At 44.2% G+C, this 24,050-nt stretch overlaps 1 protein-coding gene and 1 long non-coding RNA gene across 3 annotated transcripts in view; both read right to left on the bottom strand.

Annotated features, from left to right (window-relative positions):
• hcn2b (hyperpolarization activated cyclic nucleotide-gated potassium channel 2b) overlaps positions 1-22,834 on the bottom strand; it is a 47,030-nt gene extending 24,196 nt beyond the window's left edge. For both annotated transcript variants that reach the window (XM_086223757.1, XM_086223758.1), the window contains exons 1-3: positions 21,954-22,834; positions 19,781-20,204; positions 16,608-16,769 (exon numbers count right to left, since the gene is read on the bottom strand). In XM_086223757.1, coding sequence (XP_086079883.1) covers positions 16,608-16,769; positions 19,781-20,204; positions 21,954-22,801 — 1,434 coding nt within the window. In that variant the 5' untranslated portion in view covers positions 22,802-22,834. The remainder of the gene's footprint in view (positions 1-16,607; positions 16,770-19,780; positions 20,205-21,953) is intronic.
• On the bottom strand, positions 2,061-10,041 carry LOC147249960 (uncharacterized). Its single transcript, XR_015119172.1, has 3 exons — positions 9,838-10,041; positions 9,377-9,640; positions 2,061-2,848 (listed from the first exon to the last, which is right to left on the bottom strand). It is a non-coding gene; the product is annotated as an uncharacterized LOC147249960 (long non-coding RNA).
• Positions 22,835-24,050: the final 1,216 nt, after the last annotated feature.

Genomic DNA, 24,050 nt, shown 5'->3' with positions numbered 1-24,050 from the left:
GGTGAAAGGGGATGCACTGGCGAGGGGCTGTTGTCAGATTTTGGGAAATGAGGCTGCGGAAAGGTGATTTGAGGAAGTGAAAAATGAGAGAAGACTCAAGTAGTCGGGCAGTCGTAAGACTCAGAGATTTTCTGGTGTCAAAGTGCGAACTATAAGCCCCAGACCCAGAGCTCGCCTCAAAGTTTCATATCGGTTTTGAGCTGTCAGCTGAGAAACTGACATGAAGCCTTTAAGATAATCTCCAGCTTTGTAGCTATTTCTATACCATACAGCCTTGGAAATGCAATCCATAGTCCATTAGTAGCAGCGATATTTACACAAAATGCAAAAGGAAGATTTAAAACTTGCAGCCTCTGACTGAGCCTCATTCCCCACTGAGCGCCGGTGTTGCCATCAGCATGCTGGACACATTTCTGGTGGATGAACAGCAGCGAGAGAGAACCCCAACCCAGAGACCATGCAGGCAAACAAATAAACATTCTGCTACAACCTCAGTCTTTGGCTTCCACTGATACACCAAAGAAACCGCACAGAAACGGGCAACATTTCAATAGAAATGATAGAAAAAGAAAGGCAAAAAAAAGGGCTAATACCTCGCACTTTACGATTGGTATACTGTATTTAGACAGCCATTCCTCCACATTTCCTCCGGGGGTGAATTACATATTTTTTATCGAGATACAATCCAACGCTCGTTCTTTCATCCAACCAATTCCATCACTTAAAAAACTGACACAGTGTGACTCCGTTTCATATTGAGGTCTGCAGTTGTGATTGAATTTCATATTATATTTCTATGGACTCACAAATGCAATCCACATAAAGTTGTAAACTTTTACTTGTAGAAATACAGTCCAGTAACCACAATGGTCATAAGCACTTTCATATCCACAACAAAGTACGTAAATAATTTACGGCATAACGAAGTAGGTTGTCGACACTGAGGATGTGGACGATGTTGGAGCAGGTGTGAGAACATGCTGCTATTTAGCTGATGCATTGATATCTGCAGCAGTGGTGTTGAAATCGTATCATCTCTGTGGATACGTGGCAACCTGCCAGTAGGTTTCAACATGTTGGCATTTATACATACATTTGTGCAAATTACCTATATTCTATTCTGTCTGTGCATTTGTGTGTTTGTCAAAGCCCAGAAGACTAAATATTGACTTTAATATTCTTGGAAATATTTTTTTCATTAGCAGTGTTGCGTTTGGCTTCTCTTGTGCATTTTGGTGTCTTGGGAAGACCCATACCACTGTCAGAGTTAGGGTTGGGCTTGGGGTTAAACTGATGAGCTTAGCTTAGCATCAAAACTGGATAAAAGGGGAAAACTGCTAGCCTGGGTCGGTTCATACGACAAAATTAAAGCAGCAGTGTGCAGTTGTCTCTCGCTATTGAAAATTACAACCTTCATACTAATTCAATCAAGTAATTCCACAGAGATGCCCTCGAGTGGTGGGGACACTAATGAAATTAGCTCTTGTGTACCTTTTATTTGCCACTGGTCTTCACTGAGCAGCTAATTGTATATAATACATTTATGAAGGAACACAAGGGGAGGTTGGGACGTCTATGATGAATGATAGAATTATAAAACTGAATATATACGCATTCTGGAATGCCATCTAGGTTTCAGTGCTTCTCAAGGTTGTCTGATTTGTGTGAGTGTGTGTGTGTGTGTGTGTGTGTTAGCATGTTTGCATCGCTGTGACAATTGCACAATCTTTGTAAAAGTGAGTAAAGGAGTTTGTCTTCGATGACATAAATAGTTCTCAAATGTTAACCACCATGAAAGTGGTGATTTTAAATTAGACTAGCTTACTCCGTTGAATGAGCCATTCAGATGTGATGCCCCTGAACGCATCACAAGGGGCTTCAATGAAACTGTACCCTGCATCTGTCTTTGTGCAAACCCCACCCACATAATATTTTAAATTTCAAGCCACCATGGTAGACATATTGGAAGGGGCCTTACCTTTCCCATACACCCCAAGCAGCTGGCCAATAACAACATGGATTTTTTTTGGGGGGGGGGGGGGGGGTGGTTGTACCTAAAATCCAATTAGTACCACAATCTGTCACATGCTTTTTGTATATTGTGGAGTACTTGATAGTAAACATGAAGAAAACATACATAAGTTGTATATCTCTTAACTGCAATGCACATGCATCAAATGCATGGCTGAGTTCAATTGGTATCACACTTTGTATTATTTCAAAAAAATATGTAGTGTCCCTGTGTCTTAGTCAATGAATTATATGTACACAAGAAATACTGGTAATATCCTCATCAGAATTAAAATGGATGATGTAATATTATGTGGCATCTCTCACTGGGTTTGAGTTGATTAGCGTTTTAATTGGGGCTTATCTCCTTTGGCAGACACCAGAAAGTAGTTCACCGTCTATCCGAGGAACAATTTCCACATAATGCAACAAGTGAGACGAAATCATCTGTTTACAAGTGGGACACACTAACAGTATGTCATATCCTTCTGTATCGATACAATCACATTATTTATTCACCAGTGAGGTTGTTAACACTGGCAACACTTTGTCGGAGAACACAGCTGTGAGAAATTAAGCCATGCAATTTGAGGTATGTGAAGAGTGAACATGGCCGCAACTGTGATTTCGTAGTTTTAGGTTTTCTTGAGGGGTGGTGAGGAGGAGTGGGTTCAGTCTGGCACTTCAGGTCCTTAGAAGGGTCCACCTGTACTGGCTTTTTGAATTGAGACACATCTGTAGATTTCAGGCTGCTGTTGGTGTGCAACCATCCAGCAAATGTGTCCAGTTCATGATGCAGGCTGTGGCCTTAATGTCTCTCTAGCTCACAGCATCTGTTCTGAAACAAAACAAAAAAAAGATCTTATTTCATTGCCTTTTTACTTTACATGTTTATTCTTTTGAGTATTTTGACTCTTTTTTTTAGTTTGAGTTTCAATTTTGCTATTTCAAGATATGAAGCTGCAGTCGCAGGACATCGCTGCAAAGCTGAGTGTGACATGCTTCTTAAAATGGGGTTGGTTTCACAGGGGCGATTTGCCCCACTAAGCAGCTCCAACCAGGGCGTGTGGCTATTTATTTTGGCAAAGTCATATTGTTAGACCCAGCAAAACAAAAGTGAGCTCAGATTGAAGCAAACAATGGGCACGGTCTCATTATATCACTAGAGCTCAAGGTCTTTGCGATAGAGAGACAATATGGAAGAGCGTAAAACGGTTGACCAGCCCCCATGTTTGCCTTCTTCAGTGAGACACAAACACAGGGGCTGGTCAGCTGTTTGGCAGTGGTTAGCAGTGGAACTTCACAGCAAGAATCTTTTCTGCGTGGAGCCTGCATGTTCGCTCCAGGTGCTCCAGCTTCCTCCCACACGTGAAAAACATTCAAGTTGGGTTAAGTGATGGGGGGCTTGTGAGGTGCAGCGCTGCCTTCGGAGGGCTTTTTGGTGAATCTAACATGGAAGAATTAGAGTTGTCTGAGTTTGTGAGCACCAATTAAAGGCAGTTGTGTTGTCTGTCTCTTTGAATATATATGAGCGCTGTGATGGACGAGCAACCTGTCCAGGGTTTACCCCGCCTCTCGCCCAATGACCCCTGCAACCCTCAGCTGAATACATGTTGATGGATTAATAGAAATCTTGAGACTATTAGGCAGAGCATGGTACCCACTTGTGAACATGATTTTGAACTGTTCCGAGTATCTCTCCCGCATTTAGGTCTGCTTAGACTCCAGCAGGAAAGAAAGATACTTTTTTCTTCTTGTAAAGCGCGATTCTGTCCCACCCACTACTTCCTCCTCTGTCTTTCTCCCCGCTGTCTTAGAACACGGTGAAACCTGAGTGACAAACACATATGACTATACCCAACGTGGCGTAGCTTTGCATCACCCACTGCCTGGGCAACTTCTTTGTATTGTTTGACCACCTGCTTTATTTCTACCACAGCCCTGTATGGGATGAAGGTGTAGAGACAGCTCTGAAAAGGTGTGTGACTTCTGTAGTGCATTGTGCAACGCTTGCTATCCATGATGCAATGGTTAAGCTCAGAAATGGTGAGAACATGGGCTGGTTCAGTATACAGAACCAAGATCAAGTCTGAATGGAACCGGTTCAGGAACCTGCATCAATTTGGTAGGCAAGGGGCTTATCTCAAATTCACATTTCTATAACTGAGGTTACTTATAGTTTGCTGAAAAAACAAGATTTAGGAAATATATGTTGTAGTACTGAGGATGGTCATTCTCAATACCCTCAGCCAGGGCTGTTGCATCATAAGAGCGTAGCCCCTCTACACACACACACACACACACACACACACACACACACACACACACACACACACCTCATGCCTGCTGATTAGCCCGTCTACTATGCAGATCACTTCAGTTATTGAGTGAATGGGGGATGTTGTGATTAACTTTCAAAGGAGAGGGAGGTTTTCCTGAAATACATATTAAGCATATGCATACCATTACCATACCGTTGCAATTACAGCTTCTCGCCCTCTACCCTAAAATGTTTCCCAGCGGCAGACAGAATTTGAGAGCGACTTTATTCTGAAATAAATGATCTGACAGGACATTGGGATGAGAGAGATGGCACAAAAGCACCTGTCATCCACATAACGCCATCATTACTTACAGAACAGGCCTCGATAATCTGGTCTCTTGTGATTGCTGCTGTGGGGGCTCAATTATCTTCTTTACAAAACGCACCAGTCTGCTGGGTGCCTTTTTTTTAAATAAGCCATTCATCATTTTTTTTTTTTTTTTTTAGGGATTATCACCATTTTGATTATTATTTAGTCGTCACTTATATGAGCTGATGAAAGACAAAACCAAACAACATTGTTACAAGCTGGCTCAAGCTTGAAAAAAAAGAGGAAGCTCACACAGAAGCCATACATTTACATACTAAACTGCTTTTGTGAATGCGTGAATCAGCTTCCTCCTGGCTGTATTTCCAGTGCGTAATGGATGATGCAAAAAGAAAATGAGTAGGGCAGATGCCAGAGTGTCAAGAGCAGGCAGAAAGAAGCAAGACGGGATTACACTGCATCTCTTCTTTTTGGAAATCATAGAAATTTCTTGTGACTGTATCTGTAAATTAAAAAAAAAAAGTACATTCTTTCACACTTACCTATTCTAATTTCATCCATCCATCCATTTTCTACCGCTTTTCCTGCTAAGGGTTGCGGAGGGGTCCAGAGCGTATCCCAGCGGCCTTCAAGCGAGAGGTGGGGTTCACCCTGGATGGGCCAACACATAGAGACAGACAACCATTCACACTCACAGCCACACCTACGGTCAATTTAGAGTATCAATCAGCCTCGTCCCCTCTTGATGTCTTTGGACTGTGGGAGAGTTCTCAGAGGTGCACAGTCCTCAACCAACTGCCGCTGAATATGTGGTACATAAGATTACCTCGTTTAGTTGACATATTTGTCTAACCTAAAATAGCTGTCAAAAGTGAAACCAGCTTTTGTGAGTAAAGAACTTTTTCTAATTAAGATTAGAAGAACTGGGCGGTGCAGTGGTTAGCATTGCTGCCTTGCAGCGAGACGGTTCTGGGTTCTCATTTCAACACAACACAGCAAGGGATGGGTACCATTCATATCTGAACCGGTACCTGTTTTTGGTACTTTTTTGTGATAATTAAAAAAATAAAATAAAAGGGTATTTTCTCTGGCGGCACGGTGGTGCCCCGCCACAGTCCAAAGACATGCAAATGGGGACTAGGCTAACTGAATACCCTAAATTGCCTGTAGGAGTGGCTGTGAGTGTGAATGGTTGTCTGTCTCTATGTGTTGGCCCAGTGATGGACTGGCGACCTGTCCAGGGTGAACCCTGCTTCTTGCCCAAAAGCCGCTGGGATAGGCTCCAGCCCCCCACGACCCTTAACAGGATAAGCGGAAGAAAATGGATGGCTTATTTTCTCTGTACCAAAAATAAGTCAAAATGTCTGAATTTCAACATATTTATCTATTAATTCAACAGCACAAGCTATATTTAACATATAATATGTTTTAGAGCTCAAGGTTCCTTTAAGGATGAATGCAGCCACAGCCCTATGACACTCATTAGCTCTCTGCCAGGGGAAGGCAGTCTCCTTAATTTCGTTGAGGAGGTCACTGTCTCCACTTTGGTCATCATCTGATGTTGGGGCATCTTCTTTACTCAAGACGCTGGTTGCCATGATGACTCTGGCTGTTGGAGACGAGCCACTGGCTGCAGGCGTGCTAACGTTCGCTACTGTGTCCACTGTGGGAGACTTACTACTAACCTTGAGACTGTCATAAACAGTTCTGTCTTCAGCTTTGAGATAGATCTTGTGCTTCATTATGTGTTTCATGGCTAGCCTTACAGCGAGCATTGTCTGCATCAATTTGACAGCTGCAGTTCCGCCTTGCTGTTGACCTAATGTGATCACACTCTTGTACAATTTTGCATTCAGGCTGAGATGTTCTTGCTTCGTTCTTCTGTCTCACAGTCACAAGGATGCATTTGCATCTGCACTTGGTGGAGCTCCTTCACCTGATCCTTAAAAATCTTCTTTGTATTTATCTCTTCTTCGTGGATGAAAGCTGGCATCGGTCTGAGCCTCTTGTTCCACCTTAAAGGTGTACTTCTGAGTCAGCTGCTCTCCCTACTCTGAGTCCCTCTTGGCATAGGTAAGGCCATTCAGCAGCTCCAGCTGCATCTCCTCTGCCACTTGGCCCCATATCTTGGATTCCCTGGAGTGTCAGCATAGTGTGAAGCAGCTTGGGCTGCAGCAAAGGAACAGCTCTACCATTTACCATAGTTCAGCCGTCATTTGATGGTCAAGTTCAAGTCTAAGTGCAGGCTCCACCAGAGCTTAAACTTCAGTCTCCGTTTTCAGCAGAACTTCAAGTAACAGTCCAGTCACCAGTTGAATCATCCTCCAGGTCAGGATCATCATCAGAGGTTCAAGTCCAGCTCAAAGTCCAGTCATCATTATGTTGTGATCACACCAAACGCAAAGCGAATTTTTGCCTCGAGTTTGACCGCAGGATCATTTGTTATTTTTTGGCATCGTTCGTGTGACTATTCCCCTGCGAATATTTGCTAGAATAGAAGACAATTTATCAGTGCCAGGATATCAGGGATGGGCACCAACTACAGGCGCTCCGTCTCAGCCCTCTTTGGTCTGTCAAAATCAATAAATATTCACTGTATCTCGTCATACGTATAGCTGAATTATCTGGTTTACTAAAGCAGTACGATTTGAAATTAAATTTATAATTTGATACTATATTGTATTCTTCATTATGGTTGTTGCACAAGTTGTGCAATTTAAGAGTGAAGTTAAAGTTAAAAGATTGATTTCCTTATTAATCTTTTTATATGCTCTTCGTGTTTTTCAGAGGAAAATTTGTTATTCTTTTATCCACAACAATAAAATAATAATAGAAACAGGTTGGGAAATTAGCACCAACCACCAGCCAAATGCTCGTAAAATATTGGTGGCTCGTAAATTTCTGACACAAAAGAATTATTTAGTGAATTTGAACGTAGCGGTTGGTAGATGTCCTCATTTTAAAAAGACAATTTCCTACATAAACACTCAGTGAGCTTTTAAAAACACCTGTGCAGCCGTATCAATAAAACTGCACAACAACTAAGCTAAATCAAATGTTTCCCATGCTGTAGATACCTAGCCACTGGTGACTCATTCAGGAGCTTTGTGAACAGCTTGCATGTTGGGGTCTCCACCGTCTCCAAGATTGTCCCAGATGTTGTCACTGCTGTCTGGGACTGCCTTGTGGTGGAGTTCATGGCTGTACCCACCACAGAGGGGTAGAGGTCAATTGCGGAGAGGTTTGAGGGACGGTAGAATTTTCCTCTCTGCTGTGGAGCCCTGGATGGCCAACACATCGTTCTGAAATCCCCTGCTAATTCAGGATCCCAGTACTTCAACTACATGGGGACATTCTCTCTAGTTCTCCTGGCAGTTGTAGGGTAAATGATGTTGGGGGCTACGGAAGAATGAGTGACAGTGGGATTCTGGCCAACTCAGCCTTTGGTCAGGCACTTTGATCTGGCACCCTCCAGCTGCCTGCTGACTTGCCACTATCAGGAGGTGACCATGGAGGACCCCAGCCTCACGTCTTTGTTGCTGATGAGGCCTTTCCACTCCAGAAGAACCTCATGAGGCCATTCCCTTGGCATGTCCTTCCACAAGAGCGACAGAGATTCAACTACCGTCTGTCCCAAGCTCGGCTAGTAGTGGAGAACAGCTGTGGGATCCTTTCATCTTAGTGTACGATGTACAGTACAGGCGTGCCCTTGAGGTCCACCCAGAAGTTGCGGAGAAGTGTGTGAAGGTTACCTGTGTTCTCCATAACTTCCTGCGGAGGACAACCCTGACAAATGCAGAGAGGGGGAGCATCCCGGTTCGTGAGGTGGAGCCACTGTTTGGTCTGGGAAGACTTGCTGCTAACAAGTCAGCTGGAGAGGCCATCAGGGTTGGAGAGGTCCTCACATCCTATTTCTCTGCAGAGGGAAGTGTTCCTTGGCAAGACACCATGTAGTGCACAAGTTCACCCAAGAGGACTTAAAGAGCCACACACATTACTGTTGAGCAAAATTCAAGCAATATTACTATATTGCCTATCAACACCAAAATTAATATATGTCCATGTTTGTGCATGCTTTATATTTATATCATAGAGAACAATGTGTCTGCTTTTATTTTATATACATGATATATTATCATTATTATAATCATAAATATTATTATTAGGCGGCACGGGGGTGCAGTGTTTAGTTCTGTCGCCTCACAACAAGAAGGTTCCAGGTCTGAGCCCCGGCTCCAGCACGGGATCTTTCTGTGTGGAGTCTCCATGTTCTCCCTGTTCCTGTGTGGGTTCTCTCTGGTACTCCAGCTTCCTCCCACAGTCCAAAGACATCAAGAGGGGACGAGGCTGATTGATACTCTAAATTGACTGTAGGTGTGACTGTGAGTGTGAATGGTTGTCTGTCTCTATGTGTTGGCCCTGATAGACAGGTGACCTGTCCAGGGTGAACCCCGCCTCTCGCCCAAAGGCTGCTGGGATAGGCTCCACCCCCCGCTCATGCCATAAAAAATGCAACCTGACAGTTTCTGAAGTACAGACATGTGGGTGGTGTTGCAGCAGGAACTGCAGCAGCAGGAACTGCAGCAGCGCTCAACTCTGCCTCACTGGCTTCAGAAGACTGATCTGGCTTGTCTGTAGTGAATGTAATAAGAACGTCTCGGTTTTTGTTTTGGAGACATATGATTGTCTATCCATAAATCATTTTAAAATACAACCATATTGATTCATAATGGGTGCGGGGGTGTGTGTCTCCCTCTCTTCTCCTGTCAACCAACCTTGGATGTCAATACCTGAGGGCCCTGCAGCTGCGTCCGATCCCTGGTCGTCGTTCTCTGCGGTTCTGTCTTTTTTGACCATCCGCCCCATGTCACTACTGGTGTCCCTTTAAGTAACAAAGGGGTCGAGGAAAGACAGGACTGCAGAGAACTTCCTCCTCTTCACTGGCCATGTTGCTGACCCGCTCCTTCCCTCACACTCTTTCCTTCTTTCTCTTAAACACGAGTCCCTCAAGTCCTTCCACTTCTTGCAACACACCTCCTCTGGCAAGAAACACACATAAACATGAACTGTTCAATCTAAATGACTAGTGAGCCTTAAAGTAAGTTGTGCCGGTAAAGCCAGCTCTGAACGGATGCTAACTAGCGCTAATAGCGCTAATGCTAGTGCTAACTTTGTCCATAGTAAAGTACAACTGATAGCTATAACGCAGTAACTGACCCAGATTTTCAAAACTTACCCAGTAACCCGATCTCCTCACTCACTTTCCTCCATGCGTTCTCCTTTTTTTGTTCCGGTCTCTGTAGCTGTATGAGGTGGTGTCATACAGTTCTGGGTGAGCAATGATGAGCTTCCCCTCCATTTTCCGACTCAAAGTCACACCAGGGCCGTTGAAGTCACTGACGTGAGGGGACTCTAAATGCTGATAGGCTCTCTCGACACAGCATCGCACGAATTTCTTGCTCAAATTGAAAATATTCGCACGGCGCAAATTCCAAGTATTCCCGACACTCGCGTTACGTTATTCGCGCAATTCGCGCAATTCGCGTTGCTTTACATAAAATCTCAAAGCCAGAAAAATAAGTGTTGCGTTTGGTGTGACTACACCATTGGAGTTCCATGTCCCATCAACATTAGATGTCCCATCAGCATTAGAGCTCCATGTCCCATCAACATTAGATGTCCCATCAGCATTAGAGCTCCATGTCCCATCAACATTAGATGTCCCATCAGCATTAGATGTCCCATCAGCATTAGAGCTCCATGTCCCATCAGCATTAGAGCTCCATGTCCCATCAACATTACAGCTCCATGTCCCATCATCATTAGAGCTCCATGTCCCATCAACATTACAGCTCCATGTCCCATCAGCATTAGAGCTCCATGTCCCATCAGCATTAGAGCTCCATGTCCCATTAACATTAGATGTCTCATCAGCATTAGAGCTCCATGTCCCATTAACATTAGATGTCTCATCAGCATTAGAGCTCCATGTCCCATCAACATTAGAGCTCCATGTCCCATCAACATTAGAGCTCCATGTCCCATCAGCATTAGAGCTCCATGTCCCATTAACATTAGATGTCTCATCAGCATTAGAGCTCCATGTCCCATTAACATTAGATGTCTCATCAGCATTAGAGCTCCATGTCCCATCAAAATTAGAGCTCCATGTCCCATCAGCATTAGAGCTCCATGTCCCATCAGCATTAGAGCTAACATTAGAGCTCCATGTCCCATCAACATTAGATGTCCCTTCAGCATTAGAGCTCCATGTCCCATCAACATTAAATGTCCCATCAGCATTTGAGCTCCATGTCCCATTAACATTAGATGTCCCATCAGAATTAGAGCTCCATGTCCCATCAGCATTAGATGTCCCATCAACATTAGAGCTCCATGTCATTCAACATTAGATGTCTCATCAGCATTAGAGCTCCATGTCCCATTAACATTAGCTGTCTCATCAGCATTAGAGCTCCATGTCCCATCAACATTAGAGCTCCATGTCCCATCAGCATTAGAGCTCCATGTCCCATCAACATTACAGCTCCATGTCCCATCAGCATTAGAGCTCCATGTCCCATCAGCATTAGAGCTAACATTAGAGCTCCATGTCCCATCAACATTAGATGTCCCTTCAGCATTAGAGCTCCATGTCCCATCAACATTAAATGTCCCATCAGCATTTGAGCTCCATGTCCCATTAACATTAGATGTCCCATCAGAATTAGAGCTCCATGTCCCATCAGCATTAGATGTCCCATCAACATTAGAGCTCCATGTCATTCAACATTAGATGTCTCATCAGCATTAGAGCTCCATGTCCCATTAACATTAGCTGTCTCATCAGCATTAGAGCTCCATGTCCCATCAACATTAGAGCTCCATGTCCCATCAGCATTAGAGCTCCATGTCCCATCAACATTACAGCTCCATGTCCCATCAGCATTAGAGCTCCATGTCCCATCAGCATTAGAGCTCCATGTCATTCAACATTAGATGTCCCATCAGCATTAGAGCTCCATGTCCCATCAACATTAGAGCTCCATGTCCCATCAACATCAGAGCTCCATGTCCCATCAGCATTAGAGCTCCATGTCCCATCAACATTAGAGCTCCATGTCCCATCAACATTAAATGTCCCATCAGCATTAGAGCTCCTTGTCATTCAACATTAGATGTCCCTTCAGCATTAGAGCTCCATGTCCCATCAGCATTAGAGCTCCATGTCCCATCAGCATTAGAGCTCCATGTCCCATTAACATTAGATGTCCCATCAGCATTAGAGCTCCTTGTCCCATCAGCATTAGATGTCCCATCAACATTAGAGCTCCATGTCATTCAACATTAGATGTCTCATCAGCATTAGAGCTCCATGTCCCATTAACATTAGATGTCTCATCAGCATTAGAGCTCCATGTCCCATCAGCATTAGAGCTCCATGTCCCATCAGCATTAGAGCTCCATGTCCCATCAACATTACAGCTCCATGTCCCATCAACATTAAATGTCCCATCAGCATAAGAGCTCCTTGTCATTCAACATTAGATGTCCCTTCAGCATTAGAGCTCCATGTCCCATCAGCATTAGAGCTCCATGTCCCATCAACATTAGAGCTCCATGTCCCATCAGCATTAGAGCTCCATGTCCCATTAACATTAGATGTCCCATCAGCATTAGAGCTCCTTGTCCCATCGGCATTAGATGTCCCATCAACATTAGAGCTCCATGTCATTCAACATTAGATGTCTCATCAGCATTAGAGCTCCATGTCCCATTAACATTAGATGTCTCATCAGCATTAGAGCTCCATGTCCCATCAGCATTAGAGCTCCATGTCCCATCAACATTACAGCTCCATGTCCCATCAGCATTAGAGCTCCATGTCCCATCAACATTACAGCTCCATGTCATTCAACATTAGATGTCCCTTCAACATTAGAGCTCCATGTCCCATCAACATCAGAGCTCAATGTCCCATCAGCATTACAGCTCCATGTCCCATCAGCATTACAGCTCCATGTCCCATCAGCATTAGAGCTCCAAGTGCAGTCCACATTAGAGCTGCTAGTCCAACCATCATGATAGCACCAGATCCAGTAACCATTAGATTTTCAAGTCTAATCATCGTTAGAGCTTCAAGTCAAATCATGGTTAGAGCTCCAAGTCCAGTCGACATTAGAAAAGTCTGATGACTGTAAGTTTTTTGATTTGCAGTTAAGATATGAGACATAGATCACACTATGGATTCTAGACACGTCTATCTGTGGCTCGGTGGTAGGGAGAAACTACATACCAGTGTTACTCTCTGTTGTTCAAATAAAACACTCAGGAGGATATAAGTCTTTAAATAGTTGGCACTGAAAAATAAAATTAATGGTGACATCAGCACTTATTTGCTAATTTATATTTTGTGACAGTAGAAAACCCAAATCAAAATAACCCAATATGAATATTTCACAGACATAGACAACTAAAACTTCTCCTCCTAGCCAACAGCCAGCTGGCTGCTTGCCCACTTCCAGACGGTTTCCAGCTACTATGAGTCAAACGTCCTGTCTTGGGGGTGTGCTTGAATTCCACTGTAAACACGCCCCCTCAATCAATTGCAAGAAGTCACCATAAGATGGCGGTACCATTCATAGAAAAGAGCTCAACTGTTACCAGCATTTGCATATGAAGCCCAGTGTTACCTGTACACTATCCAGAAAGATAATCGCATTTTGATATCCTTTCAAAATCATGCAGCCCTACAAGCAAGTCAGCAGCCACGCCCACACTGGCTTTGTGACGTAAATAATGCGCCTCACGCTGAGGCTTCAAAGTGCAAACTGTATGTAAGCACTGCGAGGGAGGAAGGGAAGAGGGGGGAATGAAGCAAGTCAGGAAAAAGAGCAGTAAGGATTCATTAATATTTCTGCGTGTAAAGCGATACTTCCCCAAATAGAGGATCATCAACTCCTACCCCCGTTAGATCAGTACTCCGCAATTCTAGAGTGCAGAAAGAGCCAGCCACGTATATTGAACTTGAAGCTCATGGCGACTGACTGCAACAACAACAAATTGGCCATAAAGTTTGTTTGCAAGCAAGTAGTTGGTGCTATCATGAATGAGTGTAGAACCAAAAGCATAGCACATAGTTTGATTTTCGCGCAAATCAAAGTGTTTGTGGATTATTATGTGGAACTGCTAAAACTGGTTTCACAGTTAATGTTGGCGGCAGTGTTGACAGTGACAAGAAAGGATTTAATTCAATTCAATTACTGAGCACGCGGCTGGATAAAGAAGATGAGGATCATACTGGATTATGCCCTTGAGAGTTTGCAAGATTCAAGCTAAGTATATGAGGCCGGCGCTTTCTGCATCCTGGAGTCATATAGAAGTGATGCATAAAGGGGAAAAAAAAACATTTGCAAGCTCAAGTCACTGAGTACTTGAAAAGAAAAATACACTTCTTTGTGAAGTTCTACTTAAAGAGACTGTTAATAGTGCACAAGAAAATGATTGTGCAACACAGAGTAGAAGCTGTTTGCTTTCTACAATAAAAATGAAGCTTTGAATATGAGTTGAATGCCGATAAAAAATATAAATATATTTTTTACATTTGTTTCTGTGAGGTGAGAAAACACCTCCTCCAGATGCTGAGGCATATCTGAACACCATTAGCAGCTAACAAAGGGACGACAGTCACAAACCAGTGACTAACCAACAGAAATCAACTCAGTTGAAGTTGATGATGTCTTGTGTATGTGTGTGTGTGTGTGTGTGTGTGTGTGAGAGAGAGAGAGAGAGAGAGAGAGAGAGTGTTGGGAGGTGGTGGAACAACAGAGAAGCAACAGTGCTGTCCCCTAGGGTCAGTGGGTGTGAAATCCATCTGTTCCTGGAGTTTGCTCGCTCTCTCTCTCTCTCTCTCTCTCTGTCTCTCTCACACACACACACACACACACACACACACACACACACACACACACACACACTCAGAACAGTGTGTCAATAGCTTGCTGTGTTTTCATAATCATATGAGCTTTTTAGGGCTTCTGTGTCACAGCTCAATGTGTCAGAGGGTTCATCGCTTATGAAACATCTGACTGGCCAGCAAACGGCCGGATGAAAGCACACAGACATTATGAGGCAGTTAGCTGAACCTCCTCAGATACAGAAAAGGTGTGATGTTACCTTTGTTAAATAGTTAAAGCTGCCTTGACTAAAATGATCAGACACTTGGATTATGTATAAATGCACTTCAAACTATAATTAAAATGTGTTCCAGTATTCGGGAGATGTTCAGGTTTTCTATTACTGCATTATGTAAACATCATTGTCTGGATTACAAAACACCTCCAGTAGAGACCAGAATTCTTTTGGAGGTAAACGCCTGATTCTGAACAGTCTCAGTAGAAGTAGGGCAGCAGAGAAGTTGAGGGATCAGGATCCAGGTGTGAAGAAAGCTGGAGAGAATCATGTACAACCAACTGAGAATCGTCAGTTCTTAGTTCAGTAATAACCACAACCACTCGAGCCACTCAACTGAGGTGACACTGTGGCCACCAAATGTTCCGTGAGCCTTTTCAAAATAAAAAAAATTCAGTTTCTTTATGACAGAAAAACAAAACATCAAATGCGGCGTTAACTTTTGAAGGTCTGGACCAAGTGGCAGGTAAATGTTTGAACCAAAATAAGAAGACAATCATAATCCAATCTCATTCAAACAAAACCGCTGGAGCGGTTAAGATGGACAGATCAGACGAAGGAGCTCTCGTTTGTGTTCTATTCTTGGAGCTGCCTTCCCTCCCTGATACACTCTTTACAGGAGCACACACCTGCACCATGACTGTTCCCACCCTGCTGTTCACATCACACATCTACTCTTGAGGAGAGTTTGCATTCACACGATTTCACCTTCACGAGTAGCTTGATTGTGTTTTTAGGACACTGTAAGGTGTCATGACTGCAAATAAGGGACTTTATGCTGCAGAAATATTTCCCGTCACAACTGAAAACGTTTGGAAACCTCTTACTTGCTTACGGCCTCCAGTTCAACATTGTGCAAAAACAATACAGTGATGTTAATGTTAACACCGTGAAAGCACTGAACTCAGTGATGGCTCGCTACCAGTTGGGTTTTCAAGCCATACCAGTTTATATAATCATCGTCTGTCCTTTAGTCTGCTGAAGGTCTACCTGGTTGATCCTGCCAGTAGCATATGCTTGTCTCAAAGATTAAGCCGTGCAAGTCTACGTACACACGGGCAGTAACGAGGCTGACAGGAGTCTAAAATGATAGTCAAACCTTCAACACATAAGAACTCAAAACCCTCTGCTTGACTTTAACTGTGTCATACCTCATTCAGACTCAGAGAAATCTATACTAAAGAACACTGCTTGGTCACGAAGACATAATCAATAATGAATTTTGTGGTAGTTATCTGGTTAAATAAATAGATTTGAATGGAGTTTATGTGTTACACCACTTGATTTTCTTCTCTTTCAGCAATAGTTTGGGGGAAAGCACTCCCAGTGGTCCGTCTATCAGCAGATGGCCTGAAGCTACCTGCCAGCTGAATGGAAAGGAGGAAGGACATCTGAGAGACGGATAAATAAGTGATACAGAAAACAATGGCTGAAGAACAAACCTGATGATATTCTGCATCAACCAAATGAGGACAGGGTCACTTTTTCCATCCCTCACTCTTTCATTATGTGCACTGTCATGTCTCCTGAGTTTAACTCCTGTGTGTGTGTGTGTGTGTGTGTGTGTGTGTGTGTGTGTGTGTGTGTGTGTGTGTGTGTGTGTGCGCGCGCGCACGTGTTTATATGTGTGTTCATAGTACTCAGCATTGAATATATCCTGTTTCCCCATCGGCCTGCAAATTACACGCTTTTCAGCTTCCGTGGGGAATGTTCTTCTGCCAAACAGCTTTGCATGCTAATGTTCATGTGGTTGTGTGGCCTGCAAACACATTTAACCCCGACAGCACACAAACACACACGGAGCATTTTGCTTACCACCATCTTGTTTAGAGAGACCCAACAGTCGGATGGGAAATCCTGCAGCATGGGGACCAGGAACTGCAGACAGCCATCCCAATGACACAGCAGCAGCATCATACCGATCAGGTTGATGATTCGCATCACGGCACTGGCCAGGTCATAGGTCATGTGAAAGATCTGGCAGCGAGAAAAGAGAGGGATGTGGAGAGTAGAATCAAACTCAAAACATAATTCAAAACTTTTGTATCTCTTTTGACAAAGAGTGTGCCAAGTAGAATATAATCCCCCGAGACATGTTTATCTCATAAATCAGATCCTGATACATGAGCTCAGAGCGCACACCGGAAAATTAGATGACGTGCAATGATATTTTTAACTTTAAGTCAAATCTATAAAAGTTTCCACCCATCATTTTTACCCCAAAAAAGCATCATTGCAAGCATATTGCTGACTTGATTGTGCACGTTTGTAGTCTTTTAGAACTGCACGTCAACTAAGTGGTTGACAGATGACGGTAGGCTATTATGTTAAAAAGTGAAATTAGTGCCAACCAATGTCCAATTATGCTGTGTGTGTGTGTGTGTGTGTCCTTGAACCATCAACCTTATTACATCTTTAAGGTTGAAATAAATGACAAGACACAACAAATGCTCCACCTTTGTATTAATCACCTTCTTTCTTCACTTTCTTGTCCTATAATGGATCACGACCTTTGCTAATTTGAAGCAGGAGAGAGGGAAATGCACTGTGAGGCCCTTCACTGTGATTAGGAAGCATTCCCATCATGATTAATGAGGCTCCAGGACTAATGTGTCCCCCGATACTGATACAGCACCCGCCCATGTGTCACTGTCACACCACAATCTGGGTCAAGGCACATTTCTGTGACCAGAACTCACCTGAAAAACACTGATAAAATACTTTTTACTCTTCTCTTTTGTCCATAATTAAATACGCAGACACATTTACGGAAAACCAGATGAAATCTCCCCATACAAGTCTGCACCCTCGTAGCATTTTTACTGTTATTGTGTGGCTAATAAAAAAGGCATCCTCTTATCACAACAGCCTTGATGCAAGCTTCATGCCTCAAGTGCTCTGGTTATTCCCTACAATGCTTATCTCTCTGTTGGCCACAAAGGAAACACACACATATACAGAGAAGAGACAATTTTCAAAGATAACATCAAAATAGGTATTGTAAACCTACTTATGCTGCTTTAATGATACTGAGGGAGTCTGCAACAGAATGGAGCTAAACGGTGGTAAAACCCCCATGCAGCGCTAGGATGATCTCCTAGGAGCCCCTCCTGCAGCCAGCGGAGTTAAGCTGAGTCGAGCTGAGCTGGACGGAGGGAAACACAGCCAGCCACGCAGAGCTCAGCTCAACTAAGCTGACCGAGGTGAGGCTGAGTGGTAGCAGAGGAGCATTCAGTTGTGTGTCAGTAATTAGGGTTCTCACTGAGCTGGAATCACTCCTCTGTGATCAAAGGAGCTGTGGTTATTCTCAGAGTGATTCATGGATGCTTGCTTATTCCAAAGATGGATCGTGGTTTGTGTTCAAACAACAACATAGTAGGCCAGGGTTAACCGTGTTTGTGATAATGCATCTATTTTTAGATAAATATTGTTTCCTGCTGTGTAATCAAGGAGGCTCCTGTGCCAATTACTGTAGCCTGTAACGTGATGTCTTGATTAGTTCCAACGGCACATTAAAATAATAAAAACCAGAGCGAGAGAGAGAGAGAGAGAGAGAGAGAGAGAGAGAGAGAGAGAGCGAGTGCTAACCAAACAAACTTTTAGCTGGAGATGCACGTCCCACCCACCAACTTTTCCAAAGCTCCAATCTTATCCCGGCACTCATCTGCCAGTCATGACAGTTTCTGCATTTCTTCAGTACTTCTTATTAAAGAGAGGAATAAATATCCACAAATGCATGATATTTTACTGTATTCCACAAAATTGTATTCGTACTTTATATATGGACTGTGCATCTGTCTTATGGTCAGCTACCCGCACCCTCACTGTGATGTGCAATCTGTGCATGAGGTCAGTCGATATGTGCGCTGATCCAGTATCCAGGTCTACGTTCGGCCCCTGACACTCTCATGCTCGAAAAGGTATGACTACACGATTTTGATATTCTATGGCATGATTGGTCACCTCGCCATGGAAACAGCTTAATGAAACACAGTCTTCACCTTAACACATCTCCAATATCTTAAGGGTGTTTCTGGCCAAATTTGACATGATCTGGCAGATCCACGAGTAAGAGAACATCAAAGTGTAAAAAAAGAGGAGATTCTTGTCGCCATCAGGCAGTGTTAGCAGCACTCCTCCCCAAAAGTGTTGAAAGGGTTTTCCTCAGCCGATAAAACACTCATCCACAGTATTTGGTGGCAACCAGCCTTGTAGTTTTTGCGTAATCCTGCTGACAGACAGACAAAACGTTACATCCTTGGCGGAGGTAAAAATGTGGAAAGGGGGTTTTCCTTTTAAAGAAAAATAATGGCAAGCAGTGCCACCCCCCCCCCCCCCCCCCGTGGACGCGTTCATTCCTCAGAAAATCCTGTTTCACTTCCCCACTGATAAGCTCCAATTAATTTTTCATGAAGTCTTAACTGCATCAGCACACATTGGATTATGATGAGCTATGATCTCGCTAGCAGGCGCATTGTTACACGGCCTAGTAGAAACTCGTGTTCTGTTTGTTGAGGGGTAATTATACAGAGGATTGTGCTGATACACAAACACAATAATAATATATTGCACTCATGCAGCATCACTGCACTGGAATCTAGTAGAAATCAAAACTTTTTGTCTTTTAGACTGTAGCATCTCCGTGTTAGCATGGCAGAGGTGACGTAGGACACAAACAGTTCATGTGGAAGAAAGGGGAGAAATATTGGGTCTCATTCATGAAATGTTCTTGTGCGCATTTTTGTTCTCTTTTTGTTAACCGTTGATTTCATCTTACGGTGAGGAAGCAAAGCCTTATTTGTAACTTGTCACACCTATTATAACTGTCAATCATGCCAAATCGGCAAAAAAATTTAAAGTAACACCATCCAAATGTAGCAGACAAGCTAAGCCAGGAGTGTCCCTTGCCTGTGCTGAGTGCTTCCCTTGGGTACGGTGTGTTTCTCATGTATCGCCACTATATTTATAACAGTGAAACCTGAGCCTACCTCCTCCCATTGGTGGATGTAACGGATGAGTCTGGACAGCCTCAGCAGGCGCAGCAGACTGAGGATTTTAGTGAAACGGACGATGCGGAGGGCCCGGGCCGTCTTGTAGACCTCAGAATCGATGCCTTTCTCCACGATGAGGAAGATATAATCCACAGGTATCGAGGAAACAAAGTCCACCACAAACCAGCTCTTCAAATATTTCTTCTTGATCTTCTTGGGGTCCAGGATGATCTCGGTGTTGTCCTCGAACACAATTCCCGTCCTGAAGTTGAGCACCAGGTCTATGAGGAAGAATGTATCAGACACCACGTTGAAGATGATCCAGGGTGTGGTGGTCTCATCCTTGAAGAAGGTGATGCCCACGGGGATGATGATCAAGTTACCCACCATGAACATGAGCATGGTGAAGTCCCAGTAGAACCTGACAGAATGGGGAAGTGGAGAGAGTGTTATGAGTGGCAGTGTGTGCGCCTCATCGACTTAAAGTGAAGAAGAAACACACGATAAGGAGTTAAGTTCAAAATGGTGACTGTCACAGAGATGCTACTTTATATGACTATCACATGCCAGTAAATATGCTGATCCGGCTCGATCCTGGGCAAGTGGAATCTTTTGCATTCTGTGTATGAGTGTGTGTGTGTGTGTGTGTGTGTGTGTGTGTGTGTGTGTGTGTGCGTGTGCGCGCGCGCGCGTGTTTTCTTTAGCTAAGATAAACCCAATAAGTGATAACTATATACAATAAGACACACTGAATGTTGTAAAAACAACAACAACACAATTTTCATATATATATATTTCAATTAAAGCTACTGTGTCAAACTTTTGCCTCCACCTATTGCCAGAGACAGTTATTACAACTGTGTGCCAACTGCATGTGTTTACGTCACGGACGTAGCCTGCTACCATGTTATTGCTACAGCTGTAAAATGGTTGATGAATTGTTCTGGGCCTCACATATCTCTTACAAAATAACTTGTTTCGTTATCTGAATTTAATCCATTGAGGTGCTAACATTTGTAAAGTCCTGAAGAGCTGACTAAGAATGACTAAGTTATTTATCCAGATTCAAGTCAGCTGACAGCTAAAATGCTGCTCTATGCCATCCATCTATTTTCTATGGCTCATCCTGTTGTGGTTGGGGGAGGGGGGCTGTAGCCTACCATCCACAGTTCACCCTGGACAGGTCACCAGTCCATCACAGGACCAACACATAGAGAGACGAACAACCATTCACACTCACAGCCACACCTACAGTCAATTTAGAGTATCAATCAGCCTCGTCCCCTCTTGATGTCTTTGGACTGTGGGACTGTGGGAGGAAGCTGGAGTACCAGAGAGAACCCACACAGGAACAGGGAGAACACGGAGACTCACACAGAAAGATCCCGTGTCCGAGCCGGGACTCGAACCCGGAACCTTCCTGTTGTGAGGCCACGGTTATAACCACTGCACCATCGTGCCGCCCCGTGCTTTATACCTTAAAACAATAAAGTGAGAGCAATAAACTGAGTTTTTCTTTTCCTTACTCAGGTACACTGTCATCTGATCAGATGAAAGACAAAGAAGGAAAGAGGAACTGAGGGAAAAATTTGTTGCTGAGTCATGACTTGTATCCTATTTCGGATAACCTCCCTGTTTGTCTGTCATTTGACATCAGTGGCGGTATAACAACTAAAAAAGTACCCTTAATATGTGCATGAAAAGTAACCCATAAATCCAGGGAAGCGATCAGCTCTAACCCGCGGCTCCTCCAGAGTGAGCTGTGCGCGGAGCTATCCCCGGTGCTGAAACGCAAAGACGCACTTTTCAACTCCACGTCAGCTCGATCCATGAGACCAAAGTCGTCATACCGAGCAGTCTCTACGGCACTTTTGTCACAAAAACGTCACATTTTATCGATACAAATATCAACCGTGTGCTCCACATGACAAATTCAATGTTGAAATCACGAAAACAGTAACAATGACAAATCGACAACCTGTAAAACTTGTTGATGTTGAGGTGTTTAGGTTTTCACGCTGTTGTTTTAGTGACGTGTCTTATTAACTAACTTGGCCAGGAGGCTTTAGAAGTCACATTTTCATATTTTATTATCCACTATCAGGTTCTCTTTATCTTCCGCTGCCCGGAGAATGTTGTGTTTATGACCATAACTGGACTTGGCCCATACCTGAAGTCGCTGTACGGGTGGATAATCCAATTACCCGCTGACTTTACGCGCTCCTGCTCCTTCTCCACAGCCTTCTGGCTGCCAAACATGCGCAGGGAGAATTTGTTAACTCCAGGCTGAAGCATGGAACTAAACTGCCGCTGCATGTATGTCTGATTCCCGCGGGCTTCTCCATCGTCCGGTACAATGTGTGAACCATCCTCTGCTTTGTTGAACGTGACAGAGTTTCTCGAGGTCTGTCCTTTACTAGTTGGGGCATTAGAGAAGGAAACTCTGGAGTCCTTCTTCTCCATCGCTGCTGCGGTCTTGACCTCGGCCCCCAGCCCCTGAGTGAGAGACCCCGCAGAGGTGATGGAGCCGTCTACGCTTGCAGCCTGCCCCTTGCCGTCTTCAGCTGCCCCTACTCCATCTGTCTGCCTCTCTTGTCTTGATATGAGAGAGGAGAGGCTCCCTGAGCTGGTCGGGTCCCTTCTACAATCTCCGTTTTTGTTGCATATCATGCCGATGGCTGCCTGTCCTGTCTGTCCTGCCTCTGAGACCGTGTCCCCTCCACTTCCGTGGTCTGACTCGGAGCCGCCTCGGCTGGCACCCGCGTCCCTCTGGCATAACAGAGTGGAGGCAGTGCTGCCGGTGGCAGTGAAAGGTCCGGACTCCTCGTCTTGCAAAAGCCAGAGCTCATTGTTGTTGGAGTTTTTGCGCGCAATAGACGCGGCTCCGCCTCCTGGCGTAAATTTCTTCATCTTGATCCCCCCGCTGCTGCCATCTTCGCATCCGGTCAAGCTGCCTACTTGAGGAGATAGAACCTGCTGGAATTTGGGCTCGTCCTCGCCGTCCTCCGCCTCTTCCATCACGGGCAAACAAAGAGAGAGAGAGACAACCGCTCCCGGACCTCGCAGCGGAGGAAGGAGGAAGGAGCGCGGAGTTCAAAGCAGCCACAGCCCTCTGCTTTCCATTCACACAGCACTTTATGACAGCGCACCGGTGCGGTTGCTATGGCTGCAACCTGGCTGCGTGTGTGTGTGTGTGTGTGTGTGTGTATGTGCGCGCGCGTCCGTGTGTGTATACCTGCTTTTTGTTATCTCTTAGAGACCCTGATAGGAACAATTATCATATCAGGACCTCTAGTCCTGATGGGGAACTAAGATCAGTTCTAAACTGGCAAAACGTAACTTGAGTTCCTACTCAAAACTCAAGTGAAGATGTGGATTACGGTTAGGTTCATGTCAGGGTTAGAATTAGGATTAGGGTTTAGGTCAGATATGAATGTGCGTAAGTGGAATGTCCTAACAAGGATAGCTGTGCAAACCTGTGTGTGTGTGTGTGTGTGTGTGTGTGCGTGCGTGCGCGCTGCACTTAGGCTGAAACCACTTACAAGTACCAGAACAATTAGACATTATTTTTTTGATAATTAGGACACCATTGACAATTTTATTGCACCTACAAAATGATGTAAAACAAATAATAAACACTCTAACCCGATTCTTCTCGACCATGCTGCCACGGTCACGTCATCCAGGAGAATTAAAAGAACACATCGAGGTTTTATCAACAGCGTCTGCCTGTTGCTTGTAGTCTGTCCATGTGGTCGGGAGTCACTTCCCTGGATACATGGCGCCACCTTGTGGACAATACTATGTATCACACTCCCTACAATGTCACGACTGACCTGGCGGCTGTTTAACTCGCTGAAAAGATGCATTCGCTGTTTCCTGTTTCATTTAAACTATAAACGACACATTCATACACAGCCCCTCCCAGCTCCAGAGCTGGGCCAGGGGGTCCCCGTGTCTGCCCCAATGCTAGCTGGGAGGGGCTGTGTATGAATGTGTCGTTTATAGTTTAAATGAAACAGGAAACAGGTTATAGGTATAGGTACCAGTATCTTGCTCAAGGATACTTCCACATGGACACCGGGGGAAGTGGGGCTCGAACCAGCGACCCTTCGGTTGCTAAATGGCCACTCTACGTCTGAGCCATGCAGCCCCCATTTTTAATGAAATATTTCAACAATCTTCTCACACCTTTAAGGAATGTTCACGTTAAAATTCTCTGAAACAGCAGGCAAATTTAACAGTGTACTTTTAAAGTGATGAAAAG

Source organism: Aulostomus chinensis, chromosome 14 (genome assembly GCF_037954235.1).
Source record: "Aulostomus chinensis isolate RoL2024-O1b breed Wild chromosome 14, RoL_Achi_v1.0, whole genome shotgun sequence".
Lineage (NCBI taxonomy): Eukaryota > Metazoa > Chordata > Actinopteri > Syngnathiformes > Aulostomidae > Aulostomus > Aulostomus chinensis.
This window is presented reverse-complemented; position numbering and strand designations above follow the sequence as displayed.